Source organism: Ctenocephalides felis, unplaced genomic scaffold (assembly GCF_003426905.1).
Source record: "Ctenocephalides felis isolate EL2017-DRISC unplaced genomic scaffold, ASM342690v1 CF-g0.4_SCAFFOLD_01604, whole genome shotgun sequence".
Taxonomy (NCBI): domain Eukaryota; kingdom Metazoa; phylum Arthropoda; class Insecta; order Siphonaptera; family Pulicidae; genus Ctenocephalides; species Ctenocephalides felis.
The window spans coordinates 34,666,416-34,691,295 of NW_020537758.1; the positions used below are offsets into that span (position 1 = coordinate 34,666,416).

The 24,880-nt window shown below is 23.0% G+C and overlaps 1 protein-coding gene across 1 annotated transcript in view; it reads left to right on the forward strand.

Moving 5' to 3' along the window:
- Nucleotides 1-24,880, forward strand: part of LOC113373654 (serine protease 7-like) — a 127,036-nt gene that overhangs the window by 80,487 nt on the left and 21,669 nt on the right. Inside the window, exon 5 of the mRNA XM_026613938.1 lies at nt 8,839-8,947. Within this exon, the coding sequence (XP_026469723.1) occupies nt 8,839-8,947 (109 nt within the window). The remainder of the gene's footprint in view (nt 1-8,838; nt 8,948-24,880) is intronic.

A 24,880-nucleotide genomic window follows, 5' to 3' on the forward strand; every position in this document is an offset into this window, starting at 1 on the left:
AGTTTAAATTGTTAGAGAGCAATTTATCCCAAAACTATCACTAGTAACTTTTCACAGTATCATTACAGTTAATCTTTCAATTATAATTAACTTAATTAATACTTCCTACTTTTAATAAAGAAGGCGACAAATGATTTAATTGCACAAAAAATATAGAAGAATTATAATAAATTCAATATTAAAAGTACTAGACCCTAAATTCAGATTCAAAAAATAATAATTCAATTTTCTCAAGATTTCAAAAATTGTATAGTATTTATTTCAAACGTTATTTGTTTAGAAATATTTGATTACAGAACCAATATCAAAACATAGAGTAGAAAATATCGTCATATTATTATATAAAGATTTATGAGAATAAATAAAAAATTAATATTTAGGAATTTTGTTAAAAAAATTTAATTGTTAGTTGAGAATTTTAGATAAGTTACACAAGTGATAGTAATAATAGCTTGTTCGGAATTTACATTATATGGCACTGTTGTCACATAATAAAACAATTTAGGATAAATATACTCGGCAATGAAAATTTTAACCAAAAAATGTGTGAATTCAGCAATACTGTCAAATGGCTGAAAATATTCACGTTTATTTGAAATTCATCCGAAAAAATCATCAAACCAGTAATAAAATCTAGATATAAATCTATAAATTATATTAGCTCATTGGTAGAGAGTTCAAATTTATCCTCAAAAAATACCAATGGTAACAAAATATATTAAGTCAGAAGCAAACTCAACAACAAAAATTTTGCAAATTCATTTTAAATAAGTAAAAAATGGATAAAATCAGCGATCGTGATCAGTAATATACCTCTATTCTATTTATGATAAATATAAATGCTATTTTATTGAATTTAATTTGAAATATATTTTTGTTTAGTGTACCCTTTTATGGTTTTCTAGTTTTATGTCATAAAACCATTTGAGATATGATGATTAAAATACATCGATAATAAAAGTGAACTCTATTCAACGCAAACTGCCAAAATCAAAGTTAAAAATAGAAACTATTCTTCAAATATTTCTAATTGCTAAAATAATACGAAAAAAATATATTTGGTATAGTTTTCTTCGAGTAAATTGTTTGTCTCTTTTATAGTTTTCTACTGTTTTGACTGATAAAACTATTTCTAATCTTATTGATTAAAATACGTCGATAATAAAAATGTTTTAACTTCCATCAAAATTAATAATTTCCTCAATCTAATCATGACATCAAAAAATAGGAGAAAAGAAAAAACAAATTATGATCCAAGTTTCTACAGTTTTGGGTCAAAAAATTATTTGAAATCTGATTGATTAAAATACATCGATAATAAAAGTGATTCAACTTCAATCATAACTTTGATAGAATTTCTAGACAAACTTTGTAAAGAAGGCAAATACTGGAATTATGTGTAATTATTTAGTGTATCTAGGTAATTATTTAGTAAACAATCCATAATTTAGTTTTGGTATTTTCGATTCAAAATCGAACTCACCTCAAATTCCGAACAAGACTTAATTTTTTACACATGTAATCAAATTAACCATAATGGAAGTTTAAGAAAAAACAGTAGAATTAATGTCAGGAATTGCTTGAAAGGTACAAATCATCTAAATCCAACAATAATAGGAGGAAAATTGATTTTGCAATTTAAATTGGAGCATACACTGCATAATCAATTAAATTTGAGCCTATTCAATGCAAACCTCCAAAATCAAAGTTAAAAATAGAAACTATTCTTCAAATATTTCTAATTGCTCAAATAATACAAAGTGTTAACAAAAAAAAATCTGATTTAGTTTTTTGAACGAATATAAATTTAGCAATAAGCATTAGTAGTACACTAATATTCCATTTATGATCCATTATGATCATTATTTATATGTTACTTTTATTATTAATTTTGTTTTAAATTATATTTTTGTTCATTTTGTTTTGTTCATTCATCTCTATTATGGTTTTCTACAGTTTTAAATTATAAAACTATTTCTAATAATACATCGATAATAAAAATGATTCATTCCACAATTAACTAATTAATTAAAAAAGCAAAAACATATGCAGAAGCAAAAAACAAATTATGATCCAGGTATAAGATAATTATATATAGTGAACAATCCATAATTTTTATAGTATTTGCAATTCAAAATCGAACACACTTGAAATTCAAAACCAAAAATATCTGAAAAACATAATTTTTTACTCATGCAAAAAAGTATTCATAATGGTATTTCAAATAGAAACAGTAGAATTAATGTTAGGGATTTATTAAGGTACAAAAACAAACAAATTAATCAAATCCAATAATAGGAGGCAAGTTCATCTTGCAATTCAAATTGGACCATAGGCTGTCTAATATCCAAAATCAAAAAAAAGAAATAAAAATAATTCTTTAAACAAATAGTTTTAGTGCCATAATAATAAAAATATTTAATAAAAAACATCTGATATATACTCCAAAAGCTATCCTTTTATAGAAAATGAATTTTGTCATATTAAGTTAATTATTGATAAAATTTGTGACAAAAATCGCTGGCATTTATACCTAGGCCTAATTGAATTAAATTGTTATATGTGTTACATTTACATAGTCAACAAAAACTTTGAAAATATAGATAGATTGTACAAACTATCTGATATTTGAACTATCTGACTATTTGAAAAATTTGACAAACAACAAGTACTGCCACAAATACTGTACCGTGCAAATTTATTTATTGATTTTTTTGTGAACATAATTAGTCTTATCAAAAAAAAATTAAAAAATATAGTAGATTCTAAAAATCATATAATAAAAATATCACCAAAAGGTACTACGAATTAACATATTTCATTTTTGTAAGCAAAACGTGTTGACAGAATTATATCATTTGACATCGGAGGTGATAAAACCCAAAATAGGCTATTAATTCATTTTTGTGTTAAATATAATGTTAAGTGAAAATAGCATTCCGTGGACTAAAAAATATGAAGCCAAACAATTTTGTAACGTGTAGTCATAATATGTCACAACTAGGATAGGATAATTCAAGTTGCTTTTTAGACAATCCTACGAAAATAAAAAAATACTAAATATTAAATGAACAGTTTATAATTTATATAAAAAAGAATCATTTTATTTAGTTTCAAAATAGAAGCATAGATGCAGAACGATCACTTTTTGCCAAACTAACGTAAAAAATGCATTTAAGCAAGTATTTGGTTCCTTCCAATTGAATAAAAAGTACGGAATTTTACTGAAAAATGTTTAAAATAAGTGTGTAAAGTATATATAGGCTGTTTTGAATAGGTCCGCAACAAGTGTTTGAAATTTAGATTTTCCGAATTATTTTATATTATGAAAATCACAAAAATGTTATTGAAATATAGGTGATTATTATTGCGAGCCTTTTTTTAAGGATTTTGAAGATAAATACATTGTATGCTTTGTAAACGCCATTTTTGATGCCGTGATAGATACAGCATGATTATGAAATTCACATGTTTTGTAGAATTTAAAATATAAATCTCTACAATTTAATCAAAGTATTGAAAATTTGAGTATTTCATCTAAAATAGTTTGAAAAAAAATAAAAATTTGAGTTAATAAAAATGCATTCAAGTTTTAAATAAAGTTTCGATAAAAATCATCTCAATCAAGGATAAAATTTTAATTCAATATTATTATAATTTAATAAAATCAGTATTCAACTATAATACAATATATATCATAAAATATTTTTTAAGTAATCGATGTAAAACTTTATTAGAAAATAATTATTGAAAATAAAATTCATTTTTCTTTTGTGTATGAAAAAGCATTTTCTGATTGGATTAATGCGCTGAAAATATAAATAATTTCTACTAACATTATTATGCAAAAACCAAATTGTATCCAAAGTACAAATATGAAAAAAGTAGCATATTTTCCCAAAAAGTTGTTCATTAGAATTCAGCAACTAGTAGATAACTATTTTACGATATACATACTTGTCTGCATACTCTGCTTAATGTAATCAGATTGCAGAATAAAATTTAATATATATATATATATATATATATATATATATAAATTCAGTAAAATAAGATTTCGACTATAAACTGAAAATGTTCTTCAAAATAGAAGTTGGAAACAAGGGTGCATATAAATTTTTAAACCGACTTCATAGTTTTTCTGTTTTCCTACATATAAAATCAAATCAAGTCAATTGTTAATGTATTAGTGGCTAATGCTTGCATATAATAACCGAGGTTAACTATTATAAAAAAAATCATGTATAAAACAATTATCCACATGAAATTGATAAAATAGAAAATTAGTAAATTTAATGAAATAAGATAAATTCATTGCTTATTGTAATAAAATTAAATTAGTAAAACCAAATGAAACAAAAAGCGTTTTTTTTAATAAATTCTATATATTTTTTCCTGATTATTTTTCCAACTCTCGATAAATTTAATTTTTAATTCAAAAATATAATATTATAACCATTGCTGTGATGATGTGATATTAATTGCATAATTAAAAATAAATAAGAATTTTTTTTCTAAAAATGCCTAATAATACTATATTAATATGTAACCGCATTTTTTTCGGAAAAATAATAGATCATATGAAAATTAAAAAGATCAATCATTGAAGATCACCGCCAGACTTTATAATGATATAATATTATATATATATATATAATATATAAAATAATATAATAGAAGTTGGAAGCAAAAGGTGCACATAAATTTTCAAACCAATTTTAGAGTTTTTTTGTTTTCCTACAAATAAAATCAAATCAGATCAATCGTTAGTTGCTACTGCTTGCATAAAATAACCGAGTCAAACTATTATGAAAAATTTCATATATAAAACAATTATCCACATAAAAATGTAAAATAGAAAATTATTAAATTTAATGAAATAAGATAAATTCATTCCTTGTTATAATAAAATTAAATTAGTAAAACTAAATGAAACAAAAAGCGTTTTTTTTAGTAAATTCTATATTTTTTTTCCTAATTATTTTCCCTACTATCGATAAATTTAATTTTTGATTCAAAAATATAATATTATAACCAGTGCAGTGATGATGTGATATCAACTGCATAATTAAAAATAAATAAGAATTTTTTTTTAAAATGCCTAATATTATTATATTAATATGTAACCGCATTTTTTTTCAGAAAAATAATAGATCAGATGAAAATTAAAAATACATAAAATCGATCATTGAAGATCACATCCAGGCTCTATATTAATATAATATTAAAAACGCAAGCAATTAATTGCGAACGTAAATGAAATGATATATATATATATATATATATATATATATATATATATACTAATGCACTAAAATTTGAAACACTAAAAGATATAATCCATGAACAAAGGAATATAGATATTAAAAACTGCAATAGAAAAACCGTTTTCGGAAACTCGGAATTTTGGAGAGCCATTTCTTTGAACCGTATTTATAGCAAGAAAATTTGTAAATTTAAATAAACTTATCTTTTGCCACTGTCCAACAAAAATATTTATAGTATAATTTATTTAGTAAATAAAATCGACCCAAAGCTACCTTGCTTTTGATTCCATGGACATGATTTTATTTTTCAAACATATTAAGAGAACATGAAAAAATTGAAAATTATATTTAAAGCGGACATAAACAAAATCCATTGGCTAAAAACAATATATAAATTGATTATGATAAATTCAAACAAAAAAATTGTTATTAATTTAGTAAATAATATGTAAAATCAATGATTTTGTATCAAAATTCAAAGACGTATTCGATCAAGGGCGGAAAGATTAAAATAGACTAAATTGAAGAAAATTCAAATTTAAAAATCATGATGAGTTTCTGAGAAAAAGAAATGATCTGGAGAAATCCATAACGTTCGAAAAAATGTTGTATTTAGTTAAAATTGAAACAAAAAATTTGATATATAATACAAATTGATTTGTTAGTGATATACTGGTGAGTGATTTTTAACTAAAGACTAAAACATATATGGATTGTATTGTTAGTGAAATGTATTAGAGTGTGTATATTTATCAAGGGCTGTTTTGGTCCTAAAGGATCAAAATATTCTAAATTAAAAACAAATTTAAAATTTAAAAAAGGTGATGAGTTGCTAAGAAAAAGGAATGATCTGGATCTCCAAAACGTTAAAAAAATGTGATATTTAGTTAAAATTAAAACAGAAAATTTTATATATAATACAAATTGATTTGTTAGTGATGTACTTAAGTGGTTTTTCACTGATTTCGACTTAACATATATGGATTGTATTGTTAGAAAAATATTTTAGAGTGTGCATATTTATCAAGCATGATATTAGCGGACATATAAAAAATTCATTGGCTAAAAATAATATAAATTGATTATGATAAATTCGAACATAAAACTTGTTATTAACTTATTATTAGAAAATAATATGTAAAATCAATTATTTTGTATCAATATTCAAAGACATATTTCAATCAAGGGCTGAAGTTTTGAGCCTCAAAATACTCGAAAATAAGAACAAATTCAATATTTAAAAGTCATGATAAGTTTCTGAGAAAAAGAAATGATCTGGATTTCCAAAATGTTAAAAAATGTGATATTTATTTAAAAATGAAACAGAAAATTTAATATATAATACAAATTAATTTGAACATATATGATTGAAACATATATGTATATATGTATTGTATGTATTTATAGCAAAATATATTAGAGTGTGTATATTTATCAAGCATAAAATATTGTATTTTAGTATATATTATAATATTAATTAATATTATAATAGATATAGCGTGCCATGAGTTTATTAGAGTGGCATATATTTTATAAAAAACCAGAGAAATGTGTCATGTTTTCTAATGAGTTTAAAGTGCAATATGATAATTGATTTAGCTCGGAAATATAAGTAATTCAATGATATTGTGTTCTAGATTCTTGCATTGCTTAACAGTATCTAGTTTGCAAAAATTAGCAAAAAATGATTAAAATTAAAAAAATATTTTTTATTTGGAAAAAAATTATATTATTATATAGGACCATAGAATTTATATTACATAGTTTACAGTCAAGCGTAAAATAAGTATGTATAAAGATAGAAGGGATTATGACGTCACTTGCTGAACAAGCGTTGTCGACAATCGTAGAACTCTCTTGATTGATTAAATGTCATATGTCATATGTTTTATTTTAATAATAATAATGGAAATTGTGATATTAATAATATTTAATAACTTTCATCATAATAGGTAAAGCAATATAATTTAAATATTATCTGAAATTATTCATATCACATCTTGAAAATTCATCAGCTCACATAATTGCCATTATATTATTGAAATAAAACTATCACATATAATTTTTGAATAACATTGACTATTATAATAAATATTATTAGCTATCATTAATATCATTTCTTACAAAATTATCAGTCCACACAATTGCCAATGTATTATTGAAATAAAACTATTACAGATAATTTAAAAATTAAATTGAGTATTATAACAAATATTATTTCTTTCAGAAGTACCTTTTTACAAAATCATTAGTCAACATAATTGTAATTATATTATTAATATAAAACATATGACATTTGACAATTAATCAATCGGGATTGTCTACGATTGTCGGCAATGCTCGTTCAACAAGCAATGTCACAGTACCTTCTTACTTTATACACTTTATAAAATAAAAAAAAACATATGGGGACTAGCAGTCCATATAAGGACTAAGTGACTCGAAAAATTGACGGTTCTACTCCAATCAGTGGGAGAAAGTTATCTTTATCATTTGGCATTGCCGTGCTTTATATAATTAAAATAGTATAAATAACTGATATTTATATAGGTATGTAAAATCAAATTTAGTATCTAAAAGCTGGTTCAGAAAACAACGTCACAGTACCTTCTTACTTTATACACTTTATAAAGTAAAAAACATATGGGACTAGCAGTCCATATATGGACTAAGTGACTCGTAAACTATCCCAAAATTGACGGTTCTACTCCAATCAGTGCGAGAAAGTTTTCATGATCATTTGGCATTGCAGTGCTTTATATAATTAAAATAGTATAAATAACTGATATTTATATAGTTAAGCAAAATCAAATCTTGTATCTGCAAGCTGGTTCAGAAAGCAACGTCACAGTACCTTCTTACTTTATACACTTTATAAAATAAAAAAACATATGGGGACTAGCAGTCCATATAAGGATTAAGTGACTCGTGAACTATCGAAAAATTGGCGGTTCTACTCCAATCAGTGGGAGAAAGTTTGCATTGTTATTTGGCATTGCCGTGTCAAATAAATTAAAATAGTATAAATAACTGATATTTATATAGTTAAGCAAAATCAAATCTTGTATCTGCAAGCTGGTTCAGAAAGCAACGTCACAGTACCTTCTTACTTTATACACTTTATAAATTAAAAAAACATATGGGGACTAGCAGTCCATATAAGGACTCGTACACTATCCAAAATTGACGGTTCTACTCCAATCAGTGGGAGAAAGTTTTCATGGTCATTTGGCATTGCAGTGCCTTATATAATTAAAATAGTATAAATAACTGATATTTATATAGGTATGCAAAATCAAATCTAGTATCTGCAAGCTGATTTAGAAAGTAATGTCACAGTACCTTCTTAATTTATGCACTTTATAAATTAAAAATAAAACATATGTGAATTAGCAGTCCATATAAGGACTAAGTGACTCGTACACTATCCAAAATTGACGGTTCTACTCCAATCATTGGGAGAAAGTTTTCATTATTATTTGGCATTGCAGTGTTTATATAATTAAAATAGTATAAATAACTGTGATCAAAACTTGTATCAAAAAAAATCCAAATATTTAATTTTTTTCAGCACCGGGGAGCAGAAAATTGTTGTATCGATGTGGAGGCGCTATGATCAACAAGGACTACGTGATTACTGCTGCACATTGTGTGACAAATCTTCCACAAACATTGCAATTGTGAGTAAATAAAATAAATTGATAAGTAGCCTTTTGACTTAAGACAAGTTGCATAAACTTTCCGGTACGAACAACGGAATGAATTTAATCAATAAGAATTGCGACTTGCAATATGGCAGTTTAATTTAATATGATAATATCAGGATCGTAACTTTTGGAAGCCTGGGTATTATTTGTCCATTACTCTTTTGTCGACGAGATTTGGCACAGAAATTGTAAATTGTAATAGTCATCTTAATTCAAATCCTGGCCTGCAGGAGTTGACTAATGTTTTAAATATTCCTGAGGAGACTATCTCCTTATTTGAGTACATATTATTTTGTTTCCTGTTAACAATAATACTAATATATTCGGTAAAAATAAATCTAAATTTTTACCGAAAATTTATTTTAAAAAAATTTTGTTTAAAATTTTGGTTTATTGTTTAAAATTTTGGTTTTCATGGTCGACTTTTGGCTTCTGATGCCGGTCAACTTCAATCATTTTTCCTATTTTATCGACATTTTCGAGGACCGGCCTACCCGTGGGTGGCGGATCTTTATCATCAAAAATTTGGAAAAGATTCTACTAAACCAATACTGCACATAATTTGCTGTTACAATAGCGGATCCATTCACAATAATAGCCTCTTGGCTTGCATTTTCCCTTTTCCAAAAAAAAAAACTGTAAAATGCACCAAATTTTCTTTTTGTTCACTTCCATTTTTAACACCCTGTAACTCACAACTGAATGGACCAAAAAAGAGCACAATATTTTTTTTATTTTGAAATGTCACAATGTATTTTTTTCAGCAACTTGAACGACAAATATCAAACTCAACAAATATTAATAATAAAAATGATAATTATTAGCATTATCACTTATTATTTCATTATTATGGAGACGGTTGAAAATTCCAATTTGGATCTGTGATGATAAACTTTGTTTTGAAATTGCAATGCACTGGAAGAAGACAAAAAAAACTAGAGATAGTTTTTTATTTTCATCTTTTGCCAGTGTCGAACAAAAAAAATTGTACTATAATTTAGTAAATAAAATCGACCCAAAGCTCACTTGCTTTTCTCCATGGACATGATTTTATTTTTCGAACAATTTGTTAAGCGAACACGAAAAATTTAAAAACTTATATTTAAAGCGGACATATAAAAAATCCAAATTGATTATGATAAATTCAAACATAAAATTTGTTATTAATTCAGAAAATAATATGTAAAATCAACTATTTTGTATCAAGATTCAAAGACGTGTATTTAATCAAAGGCTGAAGTTTGAGGCCTGAAAAATCAAAATAGTTCAAATTAAAATTACTTATTTTAATATACTTTCTATTCATAAGAAATAAGTGTAGTGTGAAAAATCTGATAGAAAAGTTGGTATATATTCCGGAAGTTATAACATTACAATTTTTATTTTAAAATTGTGATATCATATTTTGTTTATTATTATATTACTAAATATGAAGTAATTTTTATAGAGTAATATAGAGATTATATTGATATTACTAAATATATATATATATATATATATATATATATATATATAGAGAGAGAGAGAGAGAGATATAATAAAAATATGAATAAAAATTTATTGTTCAGATAATAAAAAAGGGACAAAAATGTCGATAACAAATAACAATATATTTGTTCAATAAGATCATTTTGTAAAAAGATTTCTATAATAATATTTTTTTAATAATGCAGTTTAAATACTTTGCATGGCCAAAAAAAAAATGAAAATTATAATTTGCCAATAAGGCTGTGAGAATAAATATTATATGTTAATATGATTTTTTAAATTCTATAAATTCAAAACTTTAACAACATTATTAACATATGTAATAGCAAAAATAGTATTTCAGTCTTGAATTAATTATTAAAAAATTGCAAGAGCAGGATTGAACAGAGGTTTCGGCAGACAAAGTTTCAATAAGTTTTTATAAAAACTTTATAATTAGGCGCGAAAATGTTATAAAAATAAATTTTACGTCTGCAAAAATATCTATAAAAAGTTCCATGAAATATCTGAAATCGTGCAATCAGCTTGACTAATGAATAAAATATTATTTATTCAGATTAAAATTATATTTTTGTCAAATTTTTGGCGAATAAATTAACAAGTCAATTTGAAAATATCACCTTAGAGTAACAAAAAGTGTTAAAAAACTTACTGATGTTTATAATAAATTATGCCAAACATTTTGAGCAGTAGAAAATATTTACTAGGAAAGATGGGAAAACTATTTAGTAAGCATTATCCATTATTCTTTAATTTCATGGAGGCGTTTGCAAATTTCAATTTGGATCGGTAAACTTTTTTTATACTCTTTAGTTTATTATTTTTATCTTTTGCCAGTATCGAACAAAAAAAAAAAATTATACTATAATTTAGTAAATAAAATCGACCCGAATCTATCTTGCTTTTTTCCATGGACATGATTTTATTTTTCAAACAATATGTTAAGCGACCACGAAAAATTTGAAAACTTATATTTAAATATGACATATAAAAAATCCATCGGCTAAAAAAATATCGATTATGATGAATTCGAACATAAAATTTGTTATTAATTTAAAATATAATATGTAAAAATTCAAAGACGTGTATTTAATCAAAGACTGGGGTTTGAGGCCTGAAGGATAAAAATAGTCGAAATTTAAATTACCTATTTTAATACACTTTTTATTCATAAAAAATAAGTGTGGAGTAAAACAATCTATCAAAAAATCGGTATATTTTCCGAAAATTATAACAATATGTTTTTTATTTTAATATTGTGATAAATGTCATATTTTGTTTATTATTATATTACAAAATATAGAGAAACTTTTTATAGAGTAATATAGAGTTTATATTGCCATTACTAAATAACATAGATAGAAAGAAATATAATAAAAATATGAATAAAAATTAATTGTTCAGATAATAAAAAAGGGACAAAAATGTCGATAACAAATAACAACATATTTGTTAAATAAGATCATTTTATAAACATATTTCTTTAATAAGATTTGTTTAATAATGCAGTTTCAAGACTTTGGATGGCCAAAAAGAATGAAAATTATAATTCGCCAATAAGGCTGTGTGGGATTAAATATTATATGTTAATTTGATTTTTTAAATTCTAAAAATTCAATAATTTATCAACATTATTAACATATGTGATAGCAAAAATAGTATATTCCAGTCTTGAAATAATTTTTACAAAATTGCAAGAGTAGGATGAACAGAGGTTTCGGCAGACAAAGTTTCATTAAGTTTTTGTAAAAACTTTATAATTAGGCGCGAAAATGTTATAAAGATAAATTTTACGTCTGCAAAAATATCTATAAAAAGTACCAAGAAATAACTGAAATAGTGCAATCAGCTTGACTAATGAATAAAATATTATTTATTCCGATTAAAATTATATTTTTGACGAATTTTTGGCGAATAAATTAACAAGTCAATTTAAAAATATCACCTTAGAGTAACAAAAGGTATTAAAGCACTTACTGATGTTTATGATAAATTATGCCAAACATTTTGAGCAGTAGAAAATATTTACTAAGAAAGATGGCAAAACTATTTATTAAGCATTATCCATTATTCTTTAATTTTATGAAGACGTTTGAAAATTTCAATTTGGATTCGAAAAGATAACTTTTCTTATACTCTTTAGTTTATTATTTTTATCTTTTACCACTGACAGACGAAAATATTTGTAGTATAATTTAGTAAATAGAATCGACCCGAAGCTATCTTGCTTTTTTCCATGGATATGATTTTATTTTTCAAACAATATGTTAAGCGAACAAGAAAAATTTAAAAACTTATATTTAAATCGGACATATAAAAAATTCGTTAAAGCTAAAAATAATATAAATTGATTATGATAAATTCGAACATAAAATTTGTTATTAATTTAGAATATAATAGGTAAAATCAATTATTTTGTATCAAGATTCAAAGGTGTGTATTTAATCAAAGACTGAAGTTTGAGGCCTGAAATATCAAAATAGTCGAAATTAAAATTACTTATTTTAATATACTTTCTATTTATAAGAAATAAGTGTAGTGTGAAAAATCAAACAAAAAAGTTGGTACATTTCCCAAAAATTATAACATTAAGATTTTTATTTCAAAATTGTGATAAATATCATATTTTGTTTATTATTATATTACTAAATATAGAGTAATTTTTTATAGAGCAAAGGTTTATATTGATATTACTAAATATATAATATTACTATATATAGATATAATAAGAATATGAATAAAAATTAATTGTTAAAATAATAAAAAAGAGACATAAATGTCGATAACAAATAACAACATATTTGTTCAATAAGATCATTTCGTAAAAATATTTCTTTAATAAGATTTGTTTAATATTGCAGTTTAAAGACTTTGGATGGCCCAAAAAAATTAAAATTATAATTCGCCAATAAGGCTGCGAGAATAAATATTATATGATAATTGGATTTTTTAATTTCTAAAAATTCAATAATTTAACAACATATGTAATAGCAAAAATAGTATTTCAGTCTTGAAATAATTTTCACAAAATTGCAAGGACGAGCGGCAGGACAAAGTTTCAATAAGTTTTTGTAAAAACTTTATAATTAGGCGCGAAAATGTTATAAAGATAAATTTTACAACTGCAAAAATATCTATAAAAAAGACCCAGAAATATCTGAAATCGTGCAATCAGCTTGACTAATGAATAAAATATTATTTATTCCGATTAACATTGTATTTTTGAAGAATTTTTGGCGAATAAATTAACAAATCAATTTAAAAATATCACTTTAACAAAAGTATTAAAAAACTTACTGATGTTTATAATAAATTATGCCAAACATTTTGAGCAGTAGAAAATACTAAGAGAGATGGCAAAACTGTATCACTTTTTAAATGCATCTAAAAAAATTCGGATTTAATTTTACAAACAATACATTGAAATTGCTATATTTTAAAGTAAAGGCCAATTTTAAGAAAGAAATAGTTAAACCAATCAAAATTTACTGAAGATTAAATAATTGTTCAATAAGTAACATTACATATTTAAATAAGGAAGAGAGAGGACGACCAAGATTTGAAAGCTTAAGTATTCATTTAAACTATATAATTTCGAAGGATTCGCGACTGGACAATGAGATTAAAAATTATAAATTCCCGGAAAAGGTTTGTTACTAATTTATTTTGTAAAGAATGAATATTTTGTACCATTAAAAAATATTGATGCGAGATGATAGTTGTCATCACTAAAATTAAATTTCTAAAAATCACACAAAAAGTTTTATGAACAGTCAGATTTCATAGTTATTTTGGAAGATTTGTCCGCTTTTTGAAAATTTGAAATAAAATGTTCATTGTGACATAATGCCCAGAAATAAAATTTCATGTATTTAGCGCACTAACGACAAAGAAAATTACTAAACATGAAAACAAATTTGTAACTGATACGATATTTAAAAAAAATCGTTAGAGAATGAAAACACAGAAAAAGTTAATTATAACCAATTTTGACTAATAAATGGAATACATTTGTCCAAAATAAAAAAAAATCTAATGAAATATATATTACTATATGAATACATTAAATTGATACATATTGATACTATAAGTGATATAATGCAATAAAACAAATTATAAAGAGAATGCTATCATTGAAAGTTAGGATTCAATAAAATAAAATTAATTTTTTATTAGTAAGTAATAATTATATATAATATGTAATTTTTTACGAAGTAAACTGGCAAATGTTCGCATACTTGAAAATATTTTCATCACCACAAATAGAAAACAGTATTGTTACTTTAAGATAAAAATTTCAAACGAAAGTATTTATAAAAACACTACAGGCCCGATATGTCGATATAATATTTATTCACATACTAGTTAATCATTATTAATAATTAAAGAATTAAATATAAATTGATTTTTTTTATTTTATTTTCATTCTGCAATCTATAAAAATAAAATAATATATATTGATGATATTATTTTTCTTATTAAATAAAAAATAACTATGTCGCCTGATAACAAAATTTCTGATTTGAACACGTCTTAAATAAAATAAGTTATTAATTTTATTTGCATATATACATTTTTCCAAAAATTGTATTGACTGAACTAAAAAAGTGAAAATTGAAATAATCTGAAAATAGCCCGAATAACGTTAAGATTTGTTAAAAGAAAAGTGCAATAAAAGTCTGATAAAATGTTAAAATAGAACATGTCTTAAGGAAAATCCATATTAAATTTGAATGAGTTAAAGCAAGTTATGAAATTTGATAGGTTCAAAAGTGCAGAAGAAAATTATTAGTATTATGGACAGTTAACAAAAAAATTGACATTGACATTTAATATAGTATAGAATCTATACTATAGATTATCAACCTTCGTTAGTATTTATTATAAAAAAATGTCTAATTATAATATCGCTGACATTTAATTTCACAAAAACTATAAATAAATTAAAATCCCGAAAGAAACCTTTTTCTAATTTTAGAATCCGATAAAGTTTTTCATGCTGAAAAAGCCAAATAATTTTACAAAAATTATATTATATACATACATATTTTTAATTGATTTTTGTTAATAAATTTTGAGTAAGAAATAGTAATTGATTTTAAAAATGTAACGACAAACGACAAACTAAATAATATATGCAAATTTAAGACTGAATTAAAAGTATTAAATCTAAACCAGAAAAAATGTATACAAGTATTGAATAAAATTTAAATATTATATATAACTACTCACTCTGCAAACATTGTTATTAATCAATCACATGGCATTAAAAAAAAAGCAAATATATTGAAAAATGTTATTTTACCATTAATAACTAAAGTGCAAATATTTTAAAATTCTTTCATTTCAAATTATATTAAAAGCTTTCAACTGTGTAATAGGACTTTTATATATTAAACAAGTATTCAAAATTATTAATATTTGTTATAATAATAATTTTATGAGTGTTAATCGCTCAAAAATAAATGAGACAATCAATAAATTTCAACATTCAATGAATTTTCGAATAATATTATTAAAGAAGAAATATCACTTATGCTTATTAAAATAGCATATAAAGTGTATTGTAATATGTAATAAAATTTTTAACTATTTAATTCAATCGACATTGAATGCTTTCAATTGTATTAGGCTCTAAAAGCTTTAACAATTTGTGGTAAATAACAAACTGGCGAAATTATGTGAAAATTCGAATGCAATCAAATTATACCCTGAACCTAAAAAATATGTGAAAACTGAGAAGAAAATCATGTATATTGAGAGTTTGAGAAAAAAATCTGGATTGTGAAAGCGGATAAATACCAAGGATTTTTTAATTTTCAAGAATAAATATTATCACCTTAATAAAATGGATAAATTATTTGCATGGAGCGACTTTTAAAAACCAAATATTTTGTTAATATTTTACACTCAATCTTTCAGTAAAAAATTTTTTATTTCTTAGAAAATGACTAAAAAGTTTTTCAGCATGTATTGATATGTTCGGAATTGCAAAAATTACACAAAAATTTCGACTAACAAATTCGAAAAAAATTCACAGCGTAATTATTTTAAAATTAATATACTGAAAGATGTTCTACCTTTAAAAACAATATGTTATCTAATAGTATAAACAGATTCTACCTTAACTAATGAAATATTGCCAAAGTTTTTATGATTCAAACCTGATTAGGTTCCAAATGAAATGTATCAGATTTTTATTATTTTGCTTCGAACATTTTAAAGAAATTTAAATTTACTGATGAGCCCAAAGTTTATAACAATAATATTCAGATAATTACAATTCAGATAATTACAATATACCATTTCTAAACAAACTAAAATACAAATATACTATAATAATATTATACTTTAAAATCTACTAAATATACTATAATATTATAATATTTCAAAATATAAATATATAATAAAACAGCATAAATGAAAATGTTGAATATAAAATTAACATTCATTGGTTTTTTTGGGTTGAAAAATATTAACCTATATTTTTGCATTGTTTATTAACTTCTGTGGGCAAAAAGAACTTATATATTGATTCATTTAATATATAATTTAATAATTTAATAATAATTCTTATTATATAATATTATTTAAATTAGTCATAAAATTTATATGAATGATGAAGAAAGCACGTGTTTAGCAATTTACTTAAACTGGCTTAAAATTTGGAACAATAAATATTAATATAATATTAATATTTTTTAAATGAAATGATATAAAAATTACTAATCTTAAAAAATACCTAATAAATTTTACAGAGGTGTAGCAAATTATAAAAACAGATAGGTAGATGTGGTCAGAAAAATTAAATATGTATAGATGTTCAACTTTTGTTATGCAAAAAAAATTAACATTATTTTTATTCCTTTCTCAGTATACTAAAAATAAATTATTGTCTTTTTTAAAAAAAAAATATTTATCGTTTGCTCATTTTGGCTTAATTATTCAATTATTGTATTATTATTGTAATATTACCCTAAAAGCTAAATTAAATATTTATTAAAATTATGTTTTATAATATATAAAACGCATTAAAGAAAATTTTAAGTAAACATCAATAATTTATCAGATTTAAAAAATCTGATATATTATCGGACCATTATTATCGCATTCAAATCTTAAATGTCAATTAATATAAATATATAATATAATACTCCAAATTTTAGAAAATTATTTAAGAATGTTTAATATCAAATGAAAAGGTATAATAATATTTTATAAAATTGGTCACAGTACCAATACTACTAATATTGATTATCAAACAAAATTCATTATGCATACAAGAAATTGTTCGAACTATTTTAGAATCAGGCAAAGTTTTTTATCAAAATATTTATTTATTGCAGAAAATATCTAATATGTTGTCAGAAAAAATTGAATTATATTAGTAAAATTATACTCTATAAAACTTATACCAAAATGTCAAGTGAATCTATATCGCAATTTATAAATGTTTAGTAACAAACATCAGATTTGAAAAATGCCAACATATTAAGTTCTAAATTTATACGATAAAGTAACAAACCGTTATTACGATGAATCCTAAATTTCAAATGTAATATACAAAATATAGAATTAAAAACCAAAAAAACTGTTTAATATATGTATATAATATTTTATAAAATCGGTCACAAATAGCAATTTTCTCATTTTAGAGTCTGGAATTTTTTTTTACTAAATTATTTTATAATTGCATTAATTATATAATAATGTTATTGAAGAAAACCAAGTAAAATTACAAAAAATATATTATAACAATTTTATACAATATTTTCAAAATAATTTTTATTGATAGACCCCCAGCAACAAATTTAATTCATTTAAAAAATGCAACTTAATAATGTTCGACCATCATGTCGTGAAATTTTAAATTCTAACGCGTTCTCCTCATTTCAACATTATTTGTCAATATAAGAACAATTATTAGCATGTATTTTAACAATTTATTATCTGATATGAGCTGGCATTTCAATACACAGTTCAGAATCCTCGACAGCTAAAAGCTAAAAGATTTAATTATTGAATGAAATATCTAATAAAAAGTTGCTTTAAAAAAATTATATTACAAAAATATTATAAAAATCAGAATTATAAAAAACCATTTAAGAATGCGTATAAATTGTAAAATGATACTACCGAATCTAAGGAATTATTTAAACGTATTAAAAATACTGAAATTAGGTTTTTAACATTCAGAGCTTATTTTACTCTATATTATCAAAACATTATTTTTTTATCCAAGTTCTCTAAAAATAAAAAATAAGAGCTGGTTTGCTTGGTTTTTCATCAATCTAGCCTTAAATGTTGAACGCTTTGAAAATTTCAAATTATCAAATGAACTAAAAAATAAGTATAAATTTAGTATATATTTAGTATAAAGTTTAATAATATCTAAATATTAAGTAGTATTGTGCTACATAGAAATTTAAATAAAAATGGAATGAAATAGAATAATATATTATAGTGAAAATAGAAGCAAGTATAATAATATTCCTTCCAACGGAACTATTGGTTAATTGTGTATCTTTAATAGTTACTCGTTCAATAAATAATTTTAAAAAAAATTGAAACTTTCACTAAATTTAGTCACTTAAAATGGATCAAATATTGGCACTATAACTAAGCAATTCTCAAGTAGCTAATATAAGAAATAAAAAATTCTCAACTATTTTGCTACCTAATCTTTGTGATTTCACAATACCCAAAAAACATCACTATGAAAGAGATTAATGCAATAATATAATAAATAATAATAATAATAACATATATATATATATATATATATATATATATATATATATATATAACATCACTATGAAAGAGATTAATGCAATACAATTAATAATAATAACAATAATAATAACATATATATATATATATATATATATATATATATATATATAATATAATTGTTAGTCACTTTTTAAAATAATTGATAATCATGCTAAATAAAAACAGTTGATATATCTGTCTTGAAAGAAATTGTAGTTCTTAAAAACATCATAATTGTTTTCCAGTTTTTCATCTGATCATTATAATAAAGTTTCTTGTGTGTTTTCAAGGTGAAACTAAGAATATATTTGCATTATCAAAATAGTTTATTGAATAAAATATAGAAATATCTATTAAACAGAATATTTCATTTAAAATAAACTTAAATATAAAAGCAAAAATGAACGCTGGGTATCTATAATGTAATTATGAAAAAGCTGTAAAATATATTTGCAAACATATAAAATATATGAGGTTTATCACAAATTAAATTACTATTTTAACAGTAAGTGCCTACTACTGTAACTATTGCAGACAATAGTATGAATCCATTAAATCAGAAGTACTCAATACTATTGTTATTAGATAGTGCCATATTTTTTATTAGTACTGAGATTTTTTAAATCACAAATAAAAATTGATTCACAAATGTAAAAACAAATATACATCTGCTAACAAGGGCAAGGATTTGGTGATTTCATCGTTACATAAAACAGAGAGATTCATATGTAGTAATGTGGCTGAATTAGACGATATTTCATCATTTTCCAATCAAAAGTAATATCAAACTATTTTTTATTTTACAGTGCAAATGGACTGCCTGTGTATTTTATATAAAAAAATGTAAATGCGAAGAGCAATTTCACCAACGACAACAAAATTAACTAAAATTTCACATGTAGAAACTATATATGTTCAGGGACAAATACTGTACTGTGAAGCACAAAATTATTTTACATGTAATACATCGACAGAAATATCTAAGGTTCAGCAATACAAAATCGGATAAATTTATGTTCAACTAATTAATTGGTATCTGTACACTGTACATCCAAATAACACAAATAGCTTTTACAAAAAATATTAATAATCTATGTTTCTAGACTGAGCAGATCTATGGTCTACATTTCGTGAGGCTTGTCAGAAAAATATTCAATTAGACGATAACTTTGATACACCATTTGTCAACATAATAATTATATGTATTAAAATTGCCATTTTCAATTATGCTATATGTTCAATCAATCAGAAAATAGATTTTATTTTTTTTATAAAAATATTTTAAAAGAACAAGAAAAATTCTGTCAAAGTGAAGCAAATACCATTTATTATTACTTTGCATTATTGATAATATGAAAATTTTACCTAAAACCATCTAAAAATACTCTTAATATGTTTTGATTTCATTTTCGGAGGCGGAGACTACAGACAATACAGAACAAGGCACTAAGAGTAGCACTAAGTAAGCAAATCGAGAGTCCCACTGACTTGACACTACTATTCTAAAATACATACAGGAATAGACTGACGTACTGACAGTATACGAATACATAAAAAAGCTCAATGATATTTTTATATAAAATGCAGGGACAACACAAATGTTTCGGGCCCTTGGCCAAATTTCATCACCTCCAACAAAGTTAACTAAAATTTCACATGTAGAAACGATATATGTTCAGGGACACTAACGTATTGTGGAAGCACAAAATTATTTTACACGTAATACATCGACAAATAATGTTCAGCATCTAAAGCATTACAAAATCGGATAAATTCATGTTTAACTAATTAATTAGTTTCTGTACACACTGTATATTCAAATATCACAAAATGCTTTTACATAAAATTATTATTAATCAATGTTTCTAGACTGAGCAGACCACTTATAGTCTACATTTTGTGAGGTTTGTCAAAAAAATATTCAATTAGACGATAACTTTGATACACCATTTTTTCATAATAATTATATGTATTAAAATTGCCATTTTCAATGATGCTATATGTTCAATCAATCAGAAAATAGATTTTATTTTTGTTATAAAATTATTTAAAAAAACAAGAAAAATTCTGTCAAAGTGAAGCAAATACCATTTATTATTATTTTGCATTATTGATAGTATGAAAATTTTACTTAAAACCTTACAGACAATACAGAACAAGGCACTAAGAGTAGCACTAAACAAATCGAGAGTCCCACTAACTTCACATTATTATTCTAAAAATATATACAGGAATAGACTGACGTACCGACAATATACGAATACATAAAAAGCTCAATGAGAACTAGGAACATAATACAATGAAAGAACAAATTGTTCTTGTAATTTTTCTTTTTAGATGTATTATTATAATATCTAATAACCTTTTTAATATTTTTAATATTTTTTGGAGAATTTTTGTTCGTTCTATTTTTTATACCACATAAGATAATATGTATTGTGATATTTATATAACAGGGGATGAGTATAACACCCTCGGGTAAAAAAGTCATATATATATATATATATATATATATATATATTACTTACATATCTAATTCACCTTATTAAATGAAATACATATTTTTAAATTTAAAAAAATTCTGAGACAATTCATTACTTATTTCAACATAAATGAATAGAAAAAAATCAATAATAGTTCATCAAAATTTATTACATGAATTAATAATACATTACCTAATTTCTATAATAAAAATTTTATTTATATTCTAATATAAAATTAAAATAATTATTAATTAGAGTCAAAATTGGCGTACTCAAAAAGTTTAACAAATTATTGACAAAGAAAAAATTGAAGTGTTCAATAAAAACTCTCGCAAAATCTTTAGATGAAAATTGCTACAAGCATTATAGATGATTAAGATCATTACAAATTCCATATGTAAAATATATTTAATATTATTACCAATAAATAAACATGCATGTTAATTGTTAATAAATACTGTTGCATCATGCTATATAATATATGCAGAATATTAGTCCAGTAAATATTTTTAAAATTAAGAACGCTAAAATATTTATTAAAATATCAATATATTTCAATTTTGGCTAATTGATAATGTGCATTTTATATTTTATTTCATATCATACAAAAATATTCAATTTGCAATAAGCAATTAATAAGTTGACAAAAAATTATTTTCCATTTATTTTCAATTTTCCATTATTTATAATAAAAATCTAGAGTACAAAAATATGAAAGGTGAAATTACATGAAATGTATATAATAATATAAAACATATATTATTATTACAAATATGATTCTGTTCAGGATAATGCGCATTGCATGTACAAAACTAATTCATTAAAAATATCCAATATGTCATATAATATAAAAGTAGACGTGTATTTGAATCACTTGAAAAACCTTTAGAAGTACAAAAATTTAAAATATAGAGAAAAATATAATATTATTACATTAAAATGCAAACAATATTTCCACTTGCATAATAATGTCCAATTTCAAATAAATCATGTGAAAATAAACTTAGAGTTAATAACAAGCTATTGAGAATAAACAGTAAAATATTTGGTTTTAATTAATAAAACAACCTTTAATAGTAGTAGCGATTTCCAAAAAAAATCGAGCATCAACAAAAAAATATTTAAAAAAATGTATCGTCAATCGTTAGACCAAAAAATTCTATTTAAATTGTTGTCGACTCTATTACACAACATATGCAGAAACATTTTTATACCTAGAATTAAGAACCTTATACTAGGCTAAATTTTTCTAAAAATATATTCTGTCTAAAATATTTGCAAAAAATTAACTATAATCGATTGATTTAAATTATATTATTATATTAGTGATAAAAAAGGTGAAGAAAATTTTCATATTGCATTATAAAATACTATAGTTTGATATATTGAATAAAGTTAATTTTTAATTATCTTCATCTTAAAATTTATAAATTGTGTTTATAAAAGACTGCCAAGAATAGTAGTAAATCAAGAAGTTTTTATTGACTTCATATCGATATCAAAACTTGCAAAATATATTTATAACTATTATAAATAACTAATACATCACATATTTGGATTCGTAGTAACTTCTACTAATTCAATATTTTATGTTTTAATATTTTTGCAGAATGAATCACATATTGTATACAAATGAAAAATCTTATTTATTCTTATTTATATTTAAAATTTTCGAAAAAGAAATTTAAGTTATCGACATTAGATTTATCTATTAAATTTAAATTTACTAATATATATATATATATATATATATATATATATATATATATATATATATATATATACTAGCTGACCCGGCAAACGTTTTGCCACAAAAAATATTTTTAGTACAAAATTCAATATTTTTGAACTGGCAAAATTTTGTTTATGATTAATGTTAAATTTAATATGTCGCTTTTCATCTATAATGTTTTGAGGAAGTTTGGTATCCGAACTAATTTGGTAAGCACATCAAATAAATATAAATTATAAATCTATTTTATTTAATAAATTTCATAAATATTGACAAATGTCATTTCACATTTTTTAAATGTCATTTTTTATTTAAATTTATAAACATTGATTTTTAATTAGATTTAAAACTATAAATAGTGAATATAGCATTTCACCTATTTCGGATATAAATGTTGGATATATCTAATCTACATATGTATATTTTTTTCTATTGTATTCTTTGAACTGTCAAATATTTTTTTTCAAAAATTATAAATCTTTTTTTCTCGAATTTTCCATAAATATTGACATTTGTCATATTAGTGTTTAGTTTTTTTATTAAATATCTGTCAAAAGTTATTGTAATTTATAAAAAATATATATTTATATTTTAAATTCATTTTTAAAAATTTTCTATAACCTAAGTTGGATATACATGCACACGATGAGCGAATAAAATTTAAAATCGGTTCAGTATAGTTTGGGCGTCTATCGCGAACCAACATTGTGACACGATTTTATATATATATATATATATATATATATATATATATATATATATATATATAAAATTATAAAAGTCATCAATAAAAAATAGTATGAGAGTTTTTAGAAATTTATTTAAAATCCATACGTTTTAGCTATCTTATCTTAGTCTTCATTCAATCGCAATCAATATAACTCTGAAAATTAAAACTAAATAAATAATATATAAAAAATTTCATAGAAAAACAATAATAATGATAAAAAAACACAATTTTGTATCCCAATATAACAGGTGAAAACATTACTTGAGTATGTGCACAGTGAAATAATATATATTTTTTAACATCACAATTGGAAAATCATACAAATAAACATGAATAACTTTTAATAAATTGTCGAAATACATAGTGGTCGATTATTTGGTATTGGCTAGTATATGAGATAAATTGCTTTTACTGCAAACTTTTTTATATTGGAGAAACTAGCCAAAACCTGAGTAAATGCTTCATCAACATAAAAAATACCAAACAATTCAAGACATTGTTTGCCGAGCATATAGATTATTTAAACCATAATATAGATATTTTCAATCCAAAAATTTTACATTTTGAAGAAACGTAATTAAATGAAGAATTCGTTGAGGGGTTGTTTTTGTAATTGCATAACGATAGGGTCATAAACAATTTGACAACACAGTCAAATGATATCTAATACCTGATTTTAATATCTAATAAATTTGATTTAC